Source organism: Propithecus coquereli, unplaced genomic scaffold (genome assembly GCF_000956105.1).
Source record: "Propithecus coquereli isolate 6110/MARCELLA unplaced genomic scaffold, Pcoq_1.0 Scaffold295, whole genome shotgun sequence".
NCBI lineage: Eukaryota > Metazoa > Chordata > Mammalia > Primates > Indriidae > Propithecus > Propithecus coquereli.
Window position 1 is genome coordinate 3,618,486 of NW_012148563.1, and position 22,405 is coordinate 3,640,890.

The 22,405-nt window shown below is 57.8% G+C and overlaps 2 protein-coding genes across 2 annotated transcripts in view; both read left to right on the forward strand.

The window, feature by feature from the left end:
• Positions 1-11,858, forward strand: part of SCLY (selenocysteine lyase) — a 39,700-nt gene extending 27,842 nt beyond the window's left edge. The window contains exons 5-12 of the mRNA XM_012648823.1: positions 2,442-2,618; positions 2,834-2,998; positions 4,296-4,402; positions 7,393-7,429; positions 9,148-9,231; positions 9,596-9,695; positions 10,982-11,057; positions 11,284-11,858. Coding sequence (XP_012504277.1) covers positions 2,442-2,618; positions 2,834-2,998; positions 4,296-4,402; positions 7,393-7,429; positions 9,148-9,231; positions 9,596-9,695; positions 10,982-11,057; positions 11,284-11,461 — 924 coding nt within the window. The 3' untranslated portion in view covers positions 11,462-11,858. The remainder of the gene's footprint in view (positions 1-2,441; positions 2,619-2,833; positions 2,999-4,295; positions 4,403-7,392; positions 7,430-9,147; positions 9,232-9,595; positions 9,696-10,981; positions 11,058-11,283) is intronic.
• A 273-nt stretch (positions 11,859-12,131) lies between these two features.
• Positions 12,132-22,405, forward strand: part of ESPNL (espin-like) — a 36,335-nt gene continuing 26,061 nt past the window's right edge. The window contains exons 1-4 of the mRNA XM_012648875.1: positions 12,132-14,024; positions 15,249-15,439; positions 17,809-17,995; positions 20,524-20,706. Coding sequence (XP_012504329.1) covers positions 13,443-14,024; positions 15,249-15,439; positions 17,809-17,995; positions 20,524-20,706 — 1,143 coding nt within the window. The 5' untranslated portion in view covers positions 12,132-13,442. The remainder of the gene's footprint in view (positions 14,025-15,248; positions 15,440-17,808; positions 17,996-20,523; positions 20,707-22,405) is intronic.

A 22,405-nucleotide genomic window follows, 5' to 3' on the forward strand; every position in this document is an offset into this window, starting at 1 on the left:
GGCCCCTTGGCAGTATTTTTGTGAACAGTTTTTGAAGTTTGTTCTGACCCTGCGGGGGGGCTCTTCTTAGCTATCTCTCCCTTGGGTCTGGCTGGTAACCTAGTTGATCCGTGGTTTAGCTTGTTGCCTACCAGCCTCCCCTTAATTACTCACCACCCACATCGCCATTGTTCGAGCATACTCTTGGCCTTGAACTTCCCCACATTCTGTTCCAAATAAAGTCACTTCTTTTGAGGACAGCTTTAGAGCTCTCTGTTTTATCTCTCTTTGGCATAACTTCTGAGCCACTTCCTGGAGTGAGGGGCAGGGACAGTGGCACGCTTGCTCAGAGTGCCCCCCACACACTTTGCAGGCAGGGTGCTGGCAGGGCCTCCTCCAGCAGGGAACCTCTGCGCAGGAGCACGCCGGAGGGAGGCACTCAGGGCGCCTGTGGTAGAGCCTCCATCCACCCTGCACGCGGGTGCAGGGTGCCCGGTGAAAGGAGGGAGCCACCACCTCCTGACCTGCTCTCCTGGTTTTAGCCTCTGCAGCACAGAGCTGGGAGGTGAGCTGGGAAATGCGAGCAGCTGCCCCTCCGCACCATAGCCCTGGACTGGGCGCTGGGGGACAGCACCCGCCTGGAGCGGAGCTTTCGTCACCCGGAGCTGGCTGGGGCAGGCAGGTCATAGGTGCCACAGACTTGCTGTTCTTACCGAGGTTTAGTTGATTTTCTTGAGTGAATGTTTCTCCATTTGCCATGTGCCCTCAGGACGATTTCCAGAGACTTTTAATGGTTGGTTGTTTTTCATTTTTGCCAGTTATGGTTGTTTCGCTGGGGATCCAGCCTGCGGTGCTCCTCCTCACGGATGCCGGCCCTCTCCCCGCCGCTTTTAAATACTATGTTTAAACTTTTGTTTCCTGAATTGTCAACTTTAGAGATTATCTGTTGACTCACTGACATAAAAAGGAGGAAATTAGTATTATGTCCTTCCTTCCCTCTCTTTCTCTCCTTTGAGTCTCAGTTTGGGCCGGATATTTTACTTTTTTATGGCCAAACTTTAAAATGATTATATTCTATTCTGTAACTATAATTTAATTTTCATTTCTTTGTAGTTGATGATATGAAGAAAAGGCTGATAATGAACATTTATAGAGTAATGAATATGTAATTATTTTTCACTGTGGAACCTAAGTCATCCTGAATATCTTGACTATCTTTGAGGACACTAGTTAGAATTTTTGTTGGTTTGGTTTCCCGCCCCCGGGAATAACCTCGGCCGAACCGGAAACAAGCCCCTGCCCGGCCCGCCCCGCCCCTCCCAACCAGGCCGAAGGGCCTCCCCCCAAGGCCGGGAAGGCCCAAAAGGCCTCAACGGTTCTTGGGGAACGAAGCATTCTATTGTTGGATCTGGGTGGTCGGGTGCTCGTCTCCAGTCCTGGGTCTGTCTCCAGCAGGTGTCTCCCTGCAGGAAGGACTCGCTCGGCGCTCCGCAGAAGGTGGCAGGAGCGTGAACGGCAAGCGGGACAGACCCCACCCCCGTCTCTGTTTCTCTCCTGGGCGCAGTTGCTTTCCTTCGCTTCTCCGAGTTCTGCAGCTGTGTCAAGCTCTTCCCCTTCTTCTAGCTCCTTCTCCTGTCCTAGGAGCCTGCCTTTTGCCTCTTGTTACTGTCTTGAGCCTGGCGGGCTCTGTCTCAGTCTCAGGCCAGCACCTCTGCCACCTACTTGGTAGGCGTGAGGTGGGGGTGCCTGGACATCTGAACCCCCAGCCTCGGCAGCCGGCCTCCGGCTCTGCCCACATGCTGCTCGTTCTGAACTTGGGTGGTCACTGGGTCCTCTCAGTGTTCCAAGGGGTTTTCCCCTGCGCCTATTACTCCAATGCCATCATCTTCCTATATTTGGAGGATTCCTCAAAATTATTGGTTCACAGGTGATACCCTTTTTTGACATTGTTTTGATTTGCTTCTTATTTAGAGAAATATCTGTTCTCCCATTTCAGTGGGACCCTGAAGGGGCAGTGGATACATTTGTCTTCCACGTTTTAAACTGGAGAGCTCACGCTACCTCATCTGCTCACTTCCGTCTGTAGTATCGAGGTCCTAAGTGCCTGGAGCAGCACCAGGCACACAGAAGACGCTTCGTAGACGTAGATTCAGTGCTGAGGGGTGAAGTTGGGTGTCCGGAGCACTAAGATGCCCACAGAAAATGAGGGCGGCTGTCATCCCTACCCCATTACCTCCTGGGTCCCTCCGGATGCAGAAAGGAGTGTGTGTCCCATGAAACAAACACCACCTGAGGCTGCATTAAAGAAGCTCCCGAGTCAGAACAGCTGAGCGATTACTTCTGGGTGGGTTACGATGTGTGGCTTAGTTTCCTCCATTATAATTTTCGGAACTTTGACAATAAATTGCTTTTATAATTGTGGGAAATAGTTTTGTTAAGCTCTATCTTAATGAAATGTCAAGAGAAATGAGATCGTATGGCTCACCTTGGTACTTGTGCTTTGTTTCTCAGAGGTCACCTTTGTCCCAGTGTCCAAGGTGAGCGGGCGGGCAGAGGCCGATGACATCCTTTCAGCTGTCCGCCCAACCACGTGCCTCGTGACCATCATGCTGGCCAATAACGAGACCGGCGTCATCATGGTGAATTGGCCTTTTTTCTTTTTAAGAAAATCTCATGGGAAGAAAGGTGGCTTAGACTCTGATGGTATTTCATGTTTCTCAGCTTTGGCCTCTCCTTTTTCTCTGCTCTTCAATTTTGTAAGCTTTTGTCTGTGTTCATTAACTACTGCTTATTTGTTTCATTCAGACTTCATCAAACCTAGCACCAGACTCAGCAGTTTATCTCTCCCCACTAGCCCGTCCCTGAAATCAGCCAGCGCATCAAAGCCCTGAACCAGAAACGGGCCGCCGCGGGGCTGCCACCCATCCTCGTGCACACAGACGCTGCCCAGGCGCTGGGGAAAAGGCGCGTGGACGTGGAGGACCTGGGCGTGGACTTCCTTACAATCGTGGGGCACAAGGTACGTCTGCAGACGTGGCCTTCCTTCCTGGGGGAAAATGTCTCATTGATTTAAAGGCCCACCTGAGAGCCCGCAGCACGGGGGATCGTGCATTTGTTGACCAGTGAGCCTTGCGCGCCTGCCATGAGGAAGGCCCTGGGGGTGCTGCAAGGAGCAGCTTCCCGACCAGGAAGCCAGCAGCAGTTAGATGGCCACGGGACAAGGGCCAGGACAGGGATGCAGGGAGGGAGTGGGGGCAGCGGGCAAAGCTGGGGGAGGCATGGAAGTCTGTGGAGCGAAGACAGGCGGGGATTAGCCAGGTACTGCGTGTTCGCTGCAGCAGGCAGGACATGTGCAGAGGCCACATCAGCCACACATAGAGCCCCCAAGACAGAAGATGCGGGGTTCAAGAAATTGCTCTTTCTAACTTGATTTAAAAGGTGGCTCCGCCCAGGGGCAGTGGCTCACGCCTGTAATCCCAGCACTTTAGGAGGCTGAGACGGAAGGATTCCTTGAGCCCAGGAGTTCCAGACCAGCCTGGGCAACATAGCGAGACCCCATCTCTACAGAAAAATAAAAAACTTAGCCAGGCGTCGTGGTGCACATCTGTAGTTCCAGCTACTCTGGAGGCTGAGGCAGGAGGATCACACGAGCCCAGGACTTTGAGGTTGCAGTGAGCTATGGTGATGTCACTGCACTCCAGCCCGAGTGACAGAGCCGAGACCCTGTCCCAACAACAAAACATGGCTCCTCATCATAAATTCAGTGGCTGTATCTTTAAGATGGAGTGTGAGAAATAGCTAATAGTGAAGACCCTTCTGAAGCTTTTGCTCTTCTTTCTGGCAGCTGACTAGGACCTGAAATGTTTGTATTACTCTATTTTGAAGCACAGTCCTCAGCTAGTTTCCAAAGGAGTGTGTAGGTTGGCCTGACACTGTGACACCTAAATGTTTTGCATCATATCATTTGGAAACATGGAGTCATACGCAGGAAAAGCCCTCTGCAATCTCTGCTTCCAACTTCTCTCCTTTTACAAAATTTGTCACATGATTGCAGGGAGCTCTGCCTGCCACGGAACTGGGAACGAGAGTCCAGCAGCTGCCCTGCCTGTTAGGTTGGGGTTCTGCCCTTCCTCTGAAGTCTTTTGTGACTCCAGCACGTCAAAAGCAGCGATGGGTGGCGCGGTGAGGGCCACAGGGCAGCACCAGGACTGTGCGTTATGGGCCGTCCCTTCCACGTGCCTCTAAGCACTTAGCACGGACACAGAATAGGCCTTTGGAAAGTTCTTTTTGAATAAATGACTGACTTTCCCTTCCAGTTCTATGGTCCCAGGATTGGTGCGCTTTATGTACGAGGGCTTGGCGAGCTCACGCCTCTGTACCCTATGCTGCTTGGAGGTGGACAGGAACGGAATTTCAGGCCTGGGTAAGGTAGAAAGTTAACAGTCTCTTACCTACTGGCCATGCCACTTATCCGTAGCACAGCAGCATTTTAAAGCAGCATTTTGCTATTTCTTCTGTCTCTTGGGAGGTCGGTGATAGCACATGCTACTAACCCCAGACTTGGTTGCCAGTTGGTTTCTACACTGAGAACTCGCGGGGTCTGCAGTCTCTTTGGGGTGATTCGAAGCAGTGGAGGAAATCTGTTTCTTTTAACTGCTTCAGACCCTCTAATTGCCCTTGTTGTTTTGGCCCAGTGCACTAAAGAGGTGCCACTGGACCTGTCCTGGCTGAGGGCGCTGCTGTCTCCTGACCAGGGGGTGTCGGCCAGGCCCCGTAAACGCTCCTTCCTCTTAGCTCCCAGGCCCCGTTACGCACAGTGACGTGTTAACTGGGGAATTAGTTGGTACCAGCACCAGGCTTTTTGTCAGAAACCTCATAACGAGGGAGAAACCGGAACAACATGGTGGTGAGGTCCCTGGGTTTTCTTTTCACCTCACGTGTCCACACTTAGAGCTGAAGGAGCCAGCAACCCAAAAACGCCAGTAAGGGCAGACAAAAAAAATGCCCTGACCAAAACCTGCTCTCTCTAACCAGTGGCCCATGACAGGGGCAGCCTAGCCAGACAGAAAACTCACAGACAGCGCCTGCTTTACTCCGGCCAGTCATTGCAGGGCGGGGGCTGCCACCCCGCACAGCAGCAGGGGTCACGTAGGACGCCCAGACTCACACCCACACGGCTGTGAGAGGACGTCCCCACCAGCCAGTCATGAGGCAGCCCCATGTGGTGCGGGCCACACGGGATCCCGGGCTGCCGCCTGCACCTGTCAGTGACAAGGAGCCTTCCTCTGGGCGTCAGCACAGGTGCGCAAGGAACCTGGACTCCGCTTCCACTTGGCAATAATGAAGCGACTACTCCTTCTCCAGCCAGCACGGCGTCTGGACGAGCCAGCAGAAACGGAAAGGTTAAGGAAGGTCCAGACTCTACCAATATGAAAATGCCCAGGATTCACATGATCATCATTCCAAGAACTAGAAAGATCTCAGATTGAATGAAAAAAGACAATAAATGGCTGCATCAGATGACAAAGAGGTTAAGATTTGCAGCAGACACAGAAATGCTTCCGTGAGGAGTTATGAGCACACTTGAAACAAATGAAGTAGATAGAAAGTGTCAGGGAAGAGAAAAGATGTGAAGAATCACAGGGAAATCTCAGGACTGAAAACCCCAGTAGCCAAAATAAACCGCTCAGCGGGTGGGCTCAGCAGCAGAATAGAGGAGACGAAGGAAAGCACCAGTGCCCTGAAAGGTGGAATGAGAGACAGGAAACAGACTGGGGTCAGAGTGGACCAGAGCTTGAAGCCCCGGGCCACTATCACAGATGGTGTGACATTCATTTTGTTGAAGTCCTTGAGGGAGAGGAGTAAGAACAGGCTGGAGAAGTAGTTGAAGAAATAACGGCTGAAAACCTTCCCAGATTGGTGAGAGTCACAAACCTGCAGTCAGGAAGCTGAGCAAACCGCAAATGGGGTAGACCCAACACAGTCCAGGCCAAACCTGCAATCAAACTTCAAAAAATGAAAGACAGACGGATCTTGAAAGAGAAAAATGACACCTTTACCGATAGGGAAAAACAGTTTGAATGACAGTGGATTTCTCATCAGAAACCACAGAGGCCAGAAGAAAGTGGCCCGAAAATTCTCAAGTGCTCAAAGAAAACTGTCAGGCCAGAGTACCTCACCGGCAAAGCTATCCTTCAGACATGAGGGAAAGTCAAGACTTTCTCAGACAGAGAACTGAGAGAATTTGTCACCAAATACAACAGGATTTCCTTCTCCTTAGTTTTCTAACTTGTGCTTGATGGCATGAGCAAAAATCACAGCCATGTCTAATGTGGTTCTAAACATACATAAAGGAAATATTCAAGACAATTACCGAAGGACAAAGGTAAAGGAACAGCAGAGAGACAAGGTGTCTACACTTCACTCAAACTGGTAAAACCACAGTACCAGTAGGCTGAACAGTTTTATAAATATCTATAATGTATTAATAATTCCTAGACTCTAGGTCCTAGAGCAACCACTAAAAAATTATACAAAGAGATAAAAGACAGACTCAAAAACATTATGTATACATCAAAATCAAATTCTGAAAAATGTTAAGTAACCCACAGAAAGACATGAAAAAGAAAACAGAATTAAAAAACAGAACGAGGCCGGGCGCGGTGGCTTACACCTATAATCCTAGCACTCTGGGAGGCTGAGGTGGGAGGATTGCTTGGGGTCAGGAGTTTGAGACCAGCCTGAGCAAGAATGAGACCCCGTCTCTACTAAAAATAGAAAAAAATGAGCCAGTCAACTAAAAATAGAAGCAAAAAATTAGCCGGGCTTGGTGGTGTAGCTCCTGTAGTCCCAGCTACTCGGGAGACGGAGGCAGGAGGATCGCTTGAGCCCAGGAGTTTGAGGTTGCTGTGAGCTAGGCTGACGCCATGGCACTAGCCAGGGCAACAGAGTGAGACTCTGTCTCAAAAAAAAAAAAAAACAAAAAAACAAAAAAGAGAATGAATAGGAAACAACAACAAAACAGTGGCTTCAGCCCTATCCCATCGTCATGCTGTCGGCCAAAGGGAACAGTGTTGGGGACGAGCTCCTCAGACTCCGTGGTTTGGCAGTGGGGACCAAAGAGAGGCGTGCCCTGGCCCCTGCAGCAAGAGGGCTTCCTTTGGGTAGAGAAAGGGTCCAGATAGTATTTCCCCTGTGGACACCCAACATGCGTCGTCCACGTGGGCCGCGCCGACCACCGTCACTGGGCCAGGACAAGTCGGACTTTGCGTGGGAGGTGTTTGGGGCGTCCGTGCAGCACATGCTTGGGAAAGATGTTGGTGTGAGTTTGTTTTTATCTAACACAATGACTTCCATGCGGACAGGATTCCTTCCTTCAACATTTGTTTGCGCTTACTCCCTCTTCTCTTGCAGGACAGAGAACACCCCAATGATTGCCGGCCTTGGGAAGGTGAGCCTTGGCGACTTTGAGCAAATGAGTCAGTTGCCTTGTCCTCAGTTTCCCCAGCGGCTGGCATAGGAACCCAGGGCTTTAGGGAGGTTATGGGCATGATTCCATTTTTAGACTGGTAAGGAAAAGCCTAAGATTTTGTTCACCATCATGGAGAGCTGTACTTTTTGAGATCTGTGGGGCAGCTTGCACTGCTTGGCATTTAAAAGGAAGAAGCTCTCTGCCTTTGTCTCTTCTAATGTAAGAAACACAGTGACGTCATCACGGCGGAGGTGGAGCGTCAGGCTGCAGGTTTGCGCTCCCGCTGGCGCTGGAAACCCTGAGTGGCCTGTGGGGTCTGGGGCCGTCTGGTCAGGTGTGGCCCCGTGGCCAGCTCCCTGCTGGGGCCTGTTCTGCTCACAGGACAGTAGCCAGGTTTGTGACAGAGGCAGGGATGCAGTGACGCCTCCAGTGTCTGCAGCTGTCCTCCCTGCACACAGGCCTCTGCTCCAAGGCCACTTCTTCCGAGCAGCCCTCTGTGAGCTACAGCTACAGCAGCCCCTCTGTGACCCCTCACTGTCACTCTGTCCCTTGAGCCTGCTTTTCTGCCCCCGTTGGATGTTTTATCCGTACTCTATGTATATATGCCGCCCCCACTCCCCCTCTCAAGGGGGCTCATCAGCTCCGCGAGCAGGGCCTTGGCCTCGTCTGCCTCAGTACCCCCAGTACAAAAGAAAGGGCTTAGCGCCTAGTAGGCCCTTGGGAAGAGTTCGAATGGATTGACTGTTTCTCAGGAGATTCAAAATTATACTCTTAACTGAACACAGTTGCACTGAAACCTTGTACTGAGGTAACTTAGGCAGCGTTTACTAGAAGTAAGAGTGTTCCAGCACCCTCAGCTGTCTGTGGTGGGGACGTAGCCCAAACACGGAGACCCTAATTGGGCACCCGTTCCACACACTGTGGGCGGGGCTGCCCCGCACTCAGGTTCTCCCTTCCGAAGTCCAGGAAACACCTTGGTCCTCCCTTGTCCTTGCCCCTGCCTCTCGGGCAGTGCCAGTCCGTCTCCAGAATATGTCCAGGACCTTCCTCTTGTCTGTCCTCATGGCCACCAACCTTAGACCAAGGGTCTGGACGCCTGCCTCCGCTTCTGTGGCTCTGCTGCTGCCATTGTCCACACGGCCGCTGAATGACCAGTAAACACACAAATCAGGGCATCATGTCCCGTCCTCCGAACTCACTGCACTTGCCTTCGTGTCCAGCCGTTGCATCTCCCCCTTGTGCATGCTCTGTCCGCCACACCAGGCCCCTGTGTTCCGGGGCACAGCTGTCCCCCTGCAGGGCTGTTGCTGGAATGCTCTCCCCACCCTCACACAGCCCACTCTGTTGGTCCCGTCCCAGCGCTGACCCAGTCGTAGGAGTCCGTCCACCTCTGCCCTTGTTCTTGTCCCTCTCTCCTCTGGGACGTGGGCTTTTTAAGGATTGGGAGCCCCCAGGCCTCACTTGCTATGGTATTTCCAGTGCTCGGTGCCACCAGAAGGTGCCTGGTAAATTCCGGGCAGCACTTCTCACATAACACCAAAAAGTACCGTTTATGATGCTCACGGGAACCCACAGTCTGACGAAGTGTCTCCTCTCGTGTCAGGCAAAACCACCTATCCTGTTTAAAGCTGTTTCACTGTCCTCTGTCTGTCAGTAATTGGATGTGCTTCCACACATTGTCACGTGTCTGTCCCCAGGCCGCTGAGCTGGTGACCCGGCACTGTGAGGCTTACGAGGCCCACATGAGGGACGTCCGGGACTACCTGGAGGAGAGGCTGGAGGTGAGTGCGAAGGGGCCTGGCCTGTGCCGGCGCCGGGGGGCGGCCAAGCACACGGCAGGGTCATGAGGAAAGAGGGCAGAGCCACAGAGAGAAGTGAGGGGGAGGCGGAAAGCCCGTCTTCTTCACAGACACACGATGAAGGTGTACCAGAGTCGTGTGTCTGATGGTTGTGTGCAGACGGTCCGACCTAATTCACTTCACTTTCCATAGTCAGTCCCCTAACTATTACAGGTAGATGCTTATGGATAATATAAATATTTACATGTTGAGGTTTTATTTCCCAAAGGAGTCTAAAGTTCATGCAGTTGCTGGCGGTGATGGGGTCTTTGAAGCTGTCACCAAATATGTCATTTATTTTTTTCAGGCTGTATTTGGTAAGAGAATCCATTTGAACAGCCAGTTTCCAGGGGCCGAGCGGCTTCCTAACACCTGCAACTTCTCCATCCGCGGACCCCAGCTTCAAGGTGACCACCTGCCCTGCTGGTCTCTGGTGTGTGCGCAGATCCCACCAGCCGCCTTCCCTCTCTTACTTAGCCCTGAGCGTGACACAGAAGGGCCTTGCCAGGGCCACTGGTCACCCCAGCCCAGCACCGAGAGCAGAACAGCCAGCCACTCTGTGGGCTCTTGTCAGCCCTTCTCCCCCACTTGGCCCCTCTCGCCAGCGTGTCGCAAGTGGACAGTGTTCAGGTCTCCTGCGAGACGTTAACACCCACCGAAAGCTGTCAGGGCAGGAAATAACACTAACCAAATTTTAGACCAGCTTGTCCATTTCTGTTAGCAGTTTTTATAAATATGTTAGGACAGTAAGGGAAATAGAGGCAATCAGCTTTAAAAAGTGGGTAACAGTTCAGGGTGAAGTGCAGGTCTATGGATTTCATTTGTTCCTGTGACATCTGCCTCCACGCTGGGCGCAGCCAGGGTCACTGCCGTCCCAACGCATGTGGAACCTGGCCCGCCTGCCTCCCTGAGCGCGCAAGTCCGGGGCATTCCAGCGTGTTTCGTCGGGGAGGAGGCCCTGGTGGCCTCGAGACCACAGTGAGCTACGTCTGCAGATGGGTTTTGACTTCTTAGAAGGGGTGTTGCTTCATTCACCTTCCTGGATCAGGCAGAGAAAGCTGGCGGTCATGTGGCCAGGAAGGAAAGGCCCTGGGCAGCAGGGTCGCGGCTGCGGCGGTGAGAACGTGCGGCACGGGCGGTTCGCCGTCCTGACTCCCCGCGCGAAAGGGAAGCTTCTCTATCGTCTTCTCCTTTCTCTGGGCACAGACTTTACGTTCAGTGATGACCTGTGTTAATTTAAACAGAAGAGATTCTCATAAACATTGATTTAACAATCTTTAATCTCTGTGCTTGTGAAAGAAAAGGGAAGTGCCTCGTAGCTTAGAAAAGAGAACTGCCCAGTGTGTCTACCTTAGAAAACACAGGTCAGAGTTAAGTATCACCAGAGCCACAGACTATTCAGTAGGGCAGCAGTGTGGTGGCTGTCGTGGAGGCAGTGGGCTCGAAACGCCCTGCTCAAGGCCAGCTCTGAGGCAGGGTGGTGTCTGCTTTCTGCAGCCCAGGGAGGGAGGAAGCATTTGCTTTGGACCCTGCCTTGAGTTCTCCTGTGGCGCTGGCCGGGCCTGCGCACTGACATTCCAGCCGGCAGCACAGAGAGGACGCGGGTCTGCGCGGCTCAGGAAGACTGGGGAAGGGAGAGCGGGTGGGCCCGGCCAGAGCCTTGGGGCTCAGGGGCGTGTCCCTGTCTCCGCAGGCCGCCTGGTGCTTGCACAGTGCCGGACGCTGCTGGCCAGTGTGGGGGCCGCTTGCCACTCAGACCACGGGGACCAGTAAGTGCTCCCCACAAACCCAGTCCAGGGCATGTTGACACTTTGGGCGCTGGGTGTGGTGGGCAGGCCACGGGATTGGGCCACTGCGGCCGGGCCTCCATGGAGCTGTGACAGTGCCAGTCCGGGGGCCCCAGTCTGGCTGGAAATAGCCCCATCCCTCGGTCACGGCTGACGCCCGGTCCCTCCACCCCTCAGTCACAGCTGGCGCCTGTTCTCCCCGCTCCAGGCCGTCCCCGGTGCTGCTGAGCTGTGGCATCCCATTCGACGTGGCCAGGAACGCGCTCCGGCTCAGCGTCGGCCGCAGCACCAGCCGGGCTGAGGTGGACCTTGTCATGCAGGACCTGAAGCTGGCGGTGGCCCAGCTGGAAGGCCAGGCCCAGTGTGAGGGCCACCCTTGTTCATAGGAAGCCCGTCGCCAGGGCACCCGGGCGCTTTGCCCTCCATCCCTTCTTGGGCTGTGCCAGGGTGACTGTTTTGTTTCTCCAAAGTGCTGGGTGCGGTGTGCGTGCTGTGGGCTTCCTCCCTGGACGCGCGTCTCCACAGGCCCAGGACACCAACCAACGCCTACATAGGACCCTCCCCCGCGCTGCTGCCATCCCATAGGGACGTTGAAATGGAAACGCTTCAGCCACGTCCACGCCACCCCCTGGGAATTGGACAAGCCTGTCATGAGCTTCCCTTCCTGGATGGTGGTGTTTTTATCTGGAAGATAAAATGCAAGTATTTATAATTCACTTTCAGCCAATCGCTATCATGAAAATAGGAAATTTTTAGGTCGGGCGCGGTGGCTCAAGCCTATAATCCTAGCACTCTGGGAGGCCAAGGCGGGTGGATCGCTCAAGGTCAGGAGTTCGAGACCAGCCTGAGCAAGAGCAAGACCCCCGTCTCTACTAAAAATAGAAAGAAATTATCTGGACAGCTAAAAATATATATATATAAAAAATTAGCCGGGCATGGTGGCGCATGCCTGTAGTCCCAGCTACTCTGGAGGCTGAGGCAGGAGGATTGCTCGAGCCCAGGAGTTTGAGGTTGCTGTGAGCTAGGCTGACGCCACGGCACTCTAGCCAGGGCAACAGAGCCAGACTCTGTTTCAAAAAAAAAAAAAAAGAAAATAGGAAATTTTTGCTTCCGTCATGGTCTCCCACGTGCATATGTCAGAGTAGTCCCCTCAGGGCCCTTCTCCAGCCCTTAACAAACGCCCCCTCGATCGACCCTGCCCTTTTGACCCAGCGTGCGGTGACCCCCAGCCAGGTGTGGCCCCTCAGCCAGGCCACTCTGCTCCCCGACCCCTGCCTGTCCCGTCGGGACACGCGCCAGCCTACAAGCCCTGTCCCAGTGCGTCACTCGGGCTGCAAGCCTGTGCGCTCCCCACCCTGGGGCTGAGGGCCTCCTTCCCTCCTGAGCACTCGCTTGGGCTCCGCTGCCACAGGTGTCTCCGAGTCCTGGCAGCCGGTGCTTATATGACTCTGGGTTGTGCCTGAGGGAGAAGATCAGATTGTCCCCAACCCGGCGTTCCTCCTAATTGTATTTGCGAGGGGTCCTTTTACCTCCACGAGATGCTCTGTGGCGTCCTGACACGCACCGCGTGCCGGATTGCACGGGAGCGGTTCCCAGTGCAGTGACACTTGTGTGCGGCTTACGGGGTGACACAAAGAACTGCATGATGCTGAGGAAACGACTGTCAGAAATTAAATGAATTAAAGATCTCAGGGCCCGGCGTGGCGTCTTTGTTTCTCCGTGGGTGCCGCGGTGCTCCGCCCGGCGCGGGGCTGGAGGGTGCGCCTCGCCCCGCTGTAGCGCTGTGTATGGTGCGTTAGCACGGGAACTTGAGCTTGGAATTGTGTCTCTGGGAGCTCCCAGAAAACAGGTCCCCAGTCTGTAGCTTCCTGCCACCTCTAGGAGAGGCCGTGGTGGCCCCGAGTCCCCAGCAGAGACTCTACAGCATCCAGACCCCTGAGAACAACCTGGAAAGAGGAGCTCGCAGCTCAGAAATGCGTTTGGGACTTTAGGCTGCAGCCCAGAGACTGGATCGCTGCGGCTGGAGAACGGCCTAGGCTGGAGCTGTGGGACCCTCGTCCTCACCCTGGAGCCTTCCTGCCTGGCACAGCTGGACTCTCCCAGTGTCAGGGCCCTGTGCCCATCGCAGGCCCCTCTAGGCCACCAGCTTCCCCGGAGGTTTATAAGGGTCTGCAGGGCCAAGGGCCACCAGAGGGCCAGGTTCCAGACACAGATTGCCCAGGGGCCCTCTGCTGTCTGGTGGGCTCATGGCCCAAACATCGAGACCCTGGTGGGGCACCCATTTGAAACACAGTGGAGGGGGCTGCCCTTCTGTGAGACTGAGGGGTACAGTCTCCCAGGGAGCCTCCACCCACCACCCAGGGCTCAATGACAAACGATGGCACGCATCCTCACCCTCTGACTGCTGCCCACCGCTGGCTAACCCAGTGCAGGCCCTGTGACCTGCGCCCCCACCCCCACTGCTTGGGCATAGGCCCTCCAGCGCTGTGGGAGTGGCTTGGGCAGGGCTGCAAGGGCCATCCCCAAGGCCTCAGCCTGCCGTCTCCCATCTGCCCTGCGTGCTGCTTATCAGGTAACCAGAGCCGACAGCCTCATCCACACCTGAAACAGGAGGCCCGGCCCTGTGTACGAGCCGCTGAGAACCGGAGCCCGAGGATGGAAGGGCAGCGGGCACTCACGGCCGCCAAGGCCGGGGATGTGGCCACCTTGGAGCATCTGCTGGAGGCCGGCGTCCTGGGCCCAGGCATCACTGATGCCCTAGGAGCCGGCCTGGTGCACCACGCCACCCGGGCCGGCCACCTGGACTGCGTCAGGTTCCTGGTACAGCGGGCCAAGCTGCCCGGCAACCAGCGGGCCCACAACGGGGCCACACCAGTGCACGATGCCGCCGCCACAGGCAGCCTGGCCGAGCTGTGCTGGCTCGTCCGCGATGGGGGCTGCGGTCTGCAGGTGAGCATGGACAGGGGCAGCCGGCAGCCAGTCCCCGTGAACTGGCTGGGATGTAGCTAGGGAGGCATGAGCCTCCCCGGAGGCCCTGGGCTCCTCGTTTCTCTCAGGACTCTGTCAGTGGTGCCTGTCTCTGCCCCACGCCCCTCCCATGTCCCCAAACACCACCAAGCCCTTGAGAGCCAAGGTCACCCCCTGAATCCCCTCCTCTGCCCCAACCCCATGCCAGGCAGAGAGAGACCACATTTGCCTTTGTCCCCTCCCCACCTCCCAGGAGTGCTGGGCACTGCTAGTGGGGTCTTGCCAGTGTGCAGGACCCCATCTCCCAGAGGGGCTAGAAATGCGTTGGTGGAGAGGTGTGCTGCAGCCTCGGCCCGGAGCCGGGGGCCCGGCTGTGGGGGGCATGGGTGAGAGCCTTCAAGGCTGTGTGCACGAGGGTGTCTCAGGTCTCCGTGACCGTCCTGTCTAGGGCATGTCTCCCAGGGCCCTCCTTCCGGCCTCCCTGCCTGACCAGTCACTCTGTGCAGTCCAGGGGCCCCAGTGCTGTCGCTCAGCCCTGCTGAGTTCTTGCAGGACGGCGAGCAGGCTGAGAGGCCTCAGAATGCTGCCTGAGGTCACAGTTGGGGTGGGGGCTGCTGGGACGGCCTCCCCAGCACCTGGCCCTCAGCGCACAAGTGCACCGGCCGCAGCACCCTGTTGTGTTCGGCTCTTCTGATAACCCCAAGAGCAGCAGGGGAGAGCTGTGCCTGTGTCTGGATTCACTTCTGATCACGGGCCACTCGGAGGATGCCAGGGCCCCGGGACACCAGGTTGGGAATGCTCCCTGGCCTTGAGGCCCTGTGGCTGGTGGGAGGGCACTTGTGGGGGCAGGGCAGAGGCCCAGAGGCAGGTGTCCCAGGACACTTGTCCCAGGCACTGCTGAGCAAGCAGAAGCCTCTGTGACCGCGAGCAGCCTGGGTAGGGCCTGCGGGCCTGGCTGCACGGGGAGGGGCTGTCCCACAAAACCTGGATGTGGGTCCTGGTCCTGCCTCTTACCCTGAGCAGGTGGCCTCACTCAGTGCCAGCAGGGAGGGAGAAAGGAAACAGAAGCCCCCATGTCGGGGTTGCGGGCAGTGTAGGGTCCTCACTGGGCCCAGCCTCGGGCAGCTGGCTCTGGCCACCCAGTGCTGCTCAGCGGGGCGGGTCAGCGCCTGCCACCAGCTCACTGCCCTGCCTGTGCCCCCGTAGGACCAAGATGCCTCGGGCGTCTCCCCACTGCACCTGGCCGCCCGCTTCGGACACCCAGTGCTGGTGGAGTGGCTGCTCCACGAGGGCCACTCGGCCACGCTGGAGACACGGGAGGGGGCCTTGCCGCTGCACCACGCTGCGGTCAGTGGGGACCTGACCTGCCTGAAGCTCCTGACAGCTGCCCACAGCAGGTGAGGAGCCCAGGACCCAGCCGGGGTACACTGGCTTTGGGGGAGGCTGCACGGGCAGGTGGCCCTCGGGATTGGCCCTGGGGACAGGCACCGCGGGAGAGTCTGGAGCAAGAGTGAGGGCAGGAGCGCCACAGGCCATGGCTGCGCGGCACCCGGGGCGTTGCTATGAGGCCCAGAGCTCCCGGCCCCGCAAGGGGCATCTCAGGGCCTGAATTAGCTGGGGAGTGGACAGCTGGTGACATCCATGGGCCTCCTCACGTCACCTGACAGGAGCAGGGTTGTTTGGTGGACTTGGGGCCCCAGGGCACCCGTCAGGTTGGGCTGGATTGGCCCTCTGCACGGCCCATGCAGGCCAGCGGGACTTCCCTCCCCCTGGACCCTCCTCTTCCTTACCCCGCACAAAGGGTCGCCACTGTCATAGTAATGGGCCCTTCACCTTCCCACCGTCGTGTGCCCAGGGCTGCTGTCCTGGCCCAGGGTGGACCTTCTCGTCCACCTTCCGCCTTTCTCGCTGGGGGTGGGGGTAGGGGCGGCGACCTTCCTGCCTCTAACCACAGCTCTCCTCTTTTTGAGGATGTCTGGCTACCCCGGCCACCCTGGCCACCCCATGTTTGTTTGGGGACAAACCCTGGAGCTCCTTTAGGAAGTGTTCTTATTCCCAGGTATCCCCGTTCTGGGCTGTTTGGGAGAGGCCTCCGGGGTGCGCTTCTGTAGCTCTTCCCCAGAGCGCCCAGAGCGCCCAGAGCACCCCCACCGCCCCGGGCCTGCCGGCCACAGAGTGGCTCTCATACCCCAGCTTTGAAAGTAGCTTCCACCAGTGAAAACCGGGCAACTTCACGTTAACACACACTCATGCCACACAAGTGGGACGGTCCTGTGCCCCTGGCCCGCATTCCCACCTGGCACTGACACAGGAGCCGAGCGGTGGCTGCCCCTGAACAGGGCATGCATGTTCCGGTGGCCCCGCTCCCCGGCCACCATGCTGGACGCTGCTGTCCTAACCCTGGTTCCAATCAAGACCCCGGCAGAGTCTGCTGAAAGCAGCATGGACCCTCCCACCGAGCAGGCACCAGGGCACACGCTCAGCCCTCCGGGGCGCATTCCAGGAGGGAGTGGACCCTCAGGCTCTGGAGGCAGAGCAGGCGTGTGGTGGGTCCAAGGCCAGGGCTGCCTGCCAGGGCCCTGAGCCCCCTTGCTAGGGCAGAGGCGAGCACAGGCTAGTCTTGGCAGAATCCCCTGGGTGCAGGGGTTCAAACCCAGGCATGACCCTTGGGCAAATCATCCAGCTCAGCCTGTTTCCCTTCTGCCGGCTGAGGCCTGTGTCTGGGCTTGGCACGGCCGAGCGGCCAAAGTGCTCCTCTGTGTGGGTCCCGGAGTTGCCGGGATTCGCCCGTCGGGAGTGGGGCGTGAGTTGCAGGGGCACTCGTGAGAACACGCCATTACTGACCCGCCTCCCCCACCGGCTGGAGGGTCTGGGACAGGCTGGGACTTGGTCAGCAGCCTCAGAGGACAGGCACACTCAAGCCGGGAGCGCCGGGGAGCGGAGGGTCACTCGGCCCCTGTGCTCCACGTGGGCCTAGCACAGGCCGCCGCAACCACCAGGCAGCTGCTCGGCGGCTGGGGGTGGGGGTCAGCTCTGTCTCTACTGGGACAACTGAGGATTTGGGACCCAAGGTTGTAACCCTCTCAGTTCTAAAAAGATAGACAATTGTAACCTGGACCCAGGAGTCCCAAGGAGAGGAAAGGGAAAGGAGGCCCCAGGCACGATCGCCTGAGCCCCAGCCAGGGTGGGGGGACCCCAGAGCAGCAGCTGGAAGGCCCTGGGGAAAGTCAGTCCACAATGGGCAGAGGCGGGGGCAGGGGTGAAGTTGCATCACCCAGGGATGGGCTCATGTTTGGGCAGGGGACCGGCCCTCCCTGTAGCTGGTCGCTGGGCACCAAGGGCACACCTGGGCCCAACAGCCTGAGGGCAGAGCGGGATGCAGGAAATCCCCAAATGCTGTTCCGGCCTATCCTTGCTGGGGACTGGAATCTGGGTGCCCACAGCTCCTGTCCTACTCATAACGGCCCCTTTTTAAGAGCAGGGCCCTGGGGCTGGGCAAGGTTCAGGGACCTGTCCAGCTGTGGGCCTCACTGTACTAGCCAACCCTAAAACGCGTCCCCTGCCCATGAGCCCCAGCTTGATGGGAAGTAGGCGGAGCTGGATTCCCTTGAACAGTGCACAGCCTGTGCAACAGGGCAGTTGGGCATAAAGAGTATAGCCAGGTGCCCAGGCCACCCTTCCTCTCCATCAGGGGGCCTTCACTGGAGCAACCCAGACACCCATGACCTCCTGGCCAAGTACCCTCTGAACCCTCCCTCCCCTGCAGCGGCGTGAACCAGCGGACACGCAGTGGCGCCTCCCCACTCTACCTGGCCTGCCAGGAGGGCCACCTGCACCTGGCACAGTTCCTGGTGAAGGACTGTGGCGCTGATGTGCACCTGCGCGCCCTTGATGGCATGAGCGCCCTGCATGCCGCTGCCGCCCGAGGCCACTACTCGCTCGTCGTCTGGCTGGTAAGGGGGCACCAGGAGTGGGAGGGGGGACGTCCAGGAAGTCCGGGCCCTGGAGCAAGCAGTGCCTGGGGCCTGGGTGGGAGCTCTCCCGGGAGCTGGGGACACACAGGACTGCTGGGGCGTCAGATGTGCCAGCCTATGGTCCCCAGGCCCCTGAGCGCCCGAGAGGCTGGGCCCCAGAGCCTGACGCCTGTGCTGCCCCTCTGCTCTGACAGTTCCTCCAGGCCCTCCCGGCCCCTCCCTCCCCCAGGAGGCCCAGTGGGTCTCCTGGGCACTCTCAGGGTTGGTGACACCAGGGCTGCTCTGTCACCAGTGCCTGTAGCAGCAGAGCCTAGCCTGGCCCACTCAGCCACTTGCTCAGACCCTGATGCCTCAGAGCCCTGGGCCTGTCCCCATCCCTCGTCCCTTCTGGACCCTGGAGGGGCCATTCAGGCCTCTTTTGGGAAGGAAGCCCTGGGACCTAGGGCACAGAGTGGCTGGGGTTGGAGAGCTGCCTCCTTAAAGGATGGGCCGGGGGCTTCCTACCTCCACAACAGAAAACCGGAACAGGTGGTTTGTCTGGGAGTTCGGAGGGTCTGCCATAGAGACCCGATGGAGTTTAAGAGTAGGGAGGAGGCCGGGCGTGGCGGCTCACGCCTGTAATCCCAGCACTCTGGGAGGCCAAGGCGAGAGGATCACCTAAGGTCAGGAGTTTGAGACCAGCCTGAGCAAGAGCAAGACCCCACCTCTACTAAAAACAGAAAAATTAACCGGGAGTCATGGTGAGCGCCTGTAGTTCGAGCTACTCCGGAGGCTGTGGCAGGAGGATCACTTGAGCCCAGGAGTTGAGGTTGCAGTGAGCTATGATGACTACACTCTACTTGGGGACTGATTCTGTCTCAAAAAAAAGAGTAGGGAGGGCCTCCCTGAGAAGGTGACGTTGGGGGCAGCGCTGAGGATGGACAAGAGGTGGCTGGGCAAGGGCTGGGGCCCAAAACCAGTTCCCGGAGGAGGCACCAATTATTCAAAGGTGAGGAAAGCCTTTCCACGTGCTGTCCCCTGAGCCTGGCATGCAGGTCCCCAGGTGGCAGCCGCCCACCTGGCACTGTCCCCTCTCCTGTTCTTTCCCTCCACGGCACCCACCCCTGACAAGATGCAGTTTGACTTCTTTACCCTGTGAGGCCCATCTCCACCCCTGGAGTGGAGCTTCCAGATGCCCCACGAGAGCAGGTTTCAGGAGGGGTTTCAGGAGACACTGAGTGAGTGGACGGGACGAGTAGAGGAAGGAACGGGGAGGCCCCCCACCCCAGGACGCGTCCAGCTGCTCACCTTGGTCCCGACGACGCCAGCCTTTGCCTCCAGCCTCCCTTTGTGGCACCTGGAGCACCCACCTGCGTGCCCCGGACGTCAGCCCTGCCCCGGCTGTGCGGCCCACGCCTCAACTGCGGTTCTGACCCATTCACCCCGGCCTGGGCCCCTGGGTGCCTGGTCGGTCAGCAGCTGCACAGGGGACAAGCAGCAGCAGCTCAGGGCAGGGGGGTTCCCGGGGGCAGGGAGCAGGGTGTCCACTGAGCCCCTCTGGCTGTGCTGAGGTGTGAGCGTCCATTCTGGGGAAGAAATAGCGGAGCCTGAGTTCCCGGGCCAGAAAGTCTGTTTCAGACATGAAGCCCCTCGACAGCCTCCAGCCTGGCACCCTGACTCATGGGATGTGCGCCCTGTCCCTGCCTTTGTCCCCAGCTCACTGTCCTGGCCCTGACAAATACATTTGAGTGTTGAATCAGTCAGGAACGCTTTGGGCTACAGGTGGTGAGCGGACAGCACAGACAGGGCTGCCCCATCCACGTAGAAGGGGGCAGGGCTGCTGTCATCTCCCAGGTTCTCGTGGAGAAAGTTGGCCGCACTCAAGGCAGGGAGCAGGGAGAAGAAGGGAGACACCGCATCCCTTGCCGCCTACCAGGAGGGCAAATCTAGCAGACCCCTGGTCTTGCTGGCAGGGCCCGTTTCAGCGAGTCGGCCGCAGGGGAGGCCCTGGGAGGCAGCACTGCAGGCCCGGCAGAGGGGCGGCCTCAGGTCAACCCAACTGCCTGGCTCCACTGCAGGCTCCTGAGGGGGGACGCCGCGGGACCCACGGCCCAGTGACATCTCTGCGCCGGCACCGGGTGCAAATACCCGGGGGATGCAGCACTGCCTGGATGCCAAGTGGTGTCCTTTCCTTCTCTCCCCCTTCCTTCATCAGCAAACATTTGTGTATTGCCCCCCCGGTGCCAGGTGTGGCGTTTTTCATTTGACGTGATGTTGGTTTGAGACTTGGGACTGTTGCATCTCCAGATAAAACCACGGTGCTCACTGTGCCCCCACCTGGACCCCGATGTCCCACTGCCCGGGGTTACAGGGGACATGTGTGATGAGCTGGCTCTGTCCGGGGGCTTCCGGAGGTGGGGCACAGCTAAGGCCGCCCCGCCTTCTGCTCCGAGCCCCGCCCTGGACCCTCCTCCCCGTGTGACCACTCCGAGCCCAGCCTCAGCTGGCAGGTCCCTCTCCCTCCCCAGGTCACATTCACCGACGTCAGCCTGACGGCGCGGGATAACGAGGGAGCCACAGCCCTCCACTTCGCGGCCCGAGGCGGCCACACACCCATCCTAGACCGGCTCCTGCTGATGGGGGCTCCCATCCTGAGGGACGCGTGGGGCGGAACCCCCCTGCACGACGCAGCAGAGAACGGGCAGATGGAGGTAAGGGGCACTGATCCTCACAATGCCCTGAGAATGGGGTGACGCTCCCTCTACAGACGAGTAAACCGAGGCTCAGAGGAGATCGGGTGGCAGGATCCACGATCCGTGCTCGTCCTATGAGCAGAGCAAGCCAGGGCGTGATGGCAGCCCCTTCGCTATTTTTGTTTTTTTTTTTTTTTCTGAGACAGAGTCTCACTCTGTCACTCAGGCTGGAGTGCAGTGGTGTCGTCATAGCTCACAGCAGCCTCAAACTCCTGGGCTCCGGCGATCCTCCTGCCTCAGCCTCCCGAGTAGCTGGGACTACAGGTGTGAGCCACTGTGCCCAGCTAATTTTTCTAATTTTTGTAGATACAGGGTCTTGCTATATTGCTCTGGCTGGTCTCAAACTCCTTGGCTCAAGTTACCCTTCCACCTCAGCCTCCCAGAGTGTTGGGATTACAGGCGTGAACCACTGCACCCGGCCCCCTTTGGTATTTAAATGAATCTTGGGGCTCACGTGGCACCCAGAAGCCCAGCGTGGGTGGGGTATTCAGATGCTCTGCACTGTCGGGTCCGGGCCCAGCCTTGGAGAATGGACTGGCCCCTGCACTGCTGCCCACCTAATGCCGCCTCTGCCAAGGGGAGCCCACACCTCAGGGCAGCGCACACGTTTGCTTCTCCCCAACCCATCCGGCCCTGCTGGCGGCGGGTCAGTTCACCTCCGCTCACTCTCCCGGTTGCCCGTGTTGTTCCGAAGCTCCCGGGGCTGGGCTGCTGCAGTCTGGAGCTGTGAGACGCGTGTCCTGGCCCAGGCAAGACTGGTGTGTAGAGGGGGTACCACTGGAGATGCAGCTGAGCACCCCATTCTGGGTCTAAGGGTCTGGACAGTGTTCAGAACCCCTGGTATTCCTGGGCCCCAATGGCCCAGTCTCAGCAGTGTCGTTGAAAGAATCACACGCAGGGCAGTGACAGTTGTTGGAGGGCATTCATTGGGTGCTGAGTTGCACCTTCTGAAGAACGCAGAGGACGCACAATACGCGCTCACGCGGTGCGGCCAAGATCGCTTTCTCTGCCTCCCCAGCCTCTCCGTCCTGAGGCCCCGCCACTCCTCTTCTCGCCTGTCCCTGAGGCCTGCACAGCTCACAGCCCCGTCTCTGTTTACAGAGATGGGAAGTGGGAGGGGTGGGAGCCACAGGCCTGCAGAGAAAAGGAAGGTCTGTAAACCCCCGCACGGAAACCCTCCTGGCCCTGCGTCGCTGAGAGAGAGGAGGCGCCAGGGCCAGTGGAGAGGCGCGTGGCGAGAGGGGGCGCCGGCGTGGGTGGCCTTGTGGCCGCAGGTCTGGGTAGGGCCGGCAGGTACGTCCCTGACTGGCAGTGGTGGCGGGTAGAGCCCTGAGCTCGGGGCTGGTGGCCCAGGCAGGCCCCCCCCAGCCCCACCCGGGAGACCCGGGCTCCCTTTATCGGGGCGAAGCGGCCCCAGGTTTCAGACAGTTTTTAAGCAGGAAGATCTTTTCTCAAATGAAATAGTCTGCAGGAGCCCAGGAAGTTTAACAGATAAGCCAGAGTCCTCTCACCCTCCCTCAGCGTAAAATATAATTTAAGCCTCAAAGCAGAGAACTTTCCTTTTAAATCTTATTATGGCATTCAAAGCACTCAAAGGTGTGTGTCATCATCGACTCACGGCTGAGCTGGGTTGTCTTTATTTAGCCCCCCGCCCCCA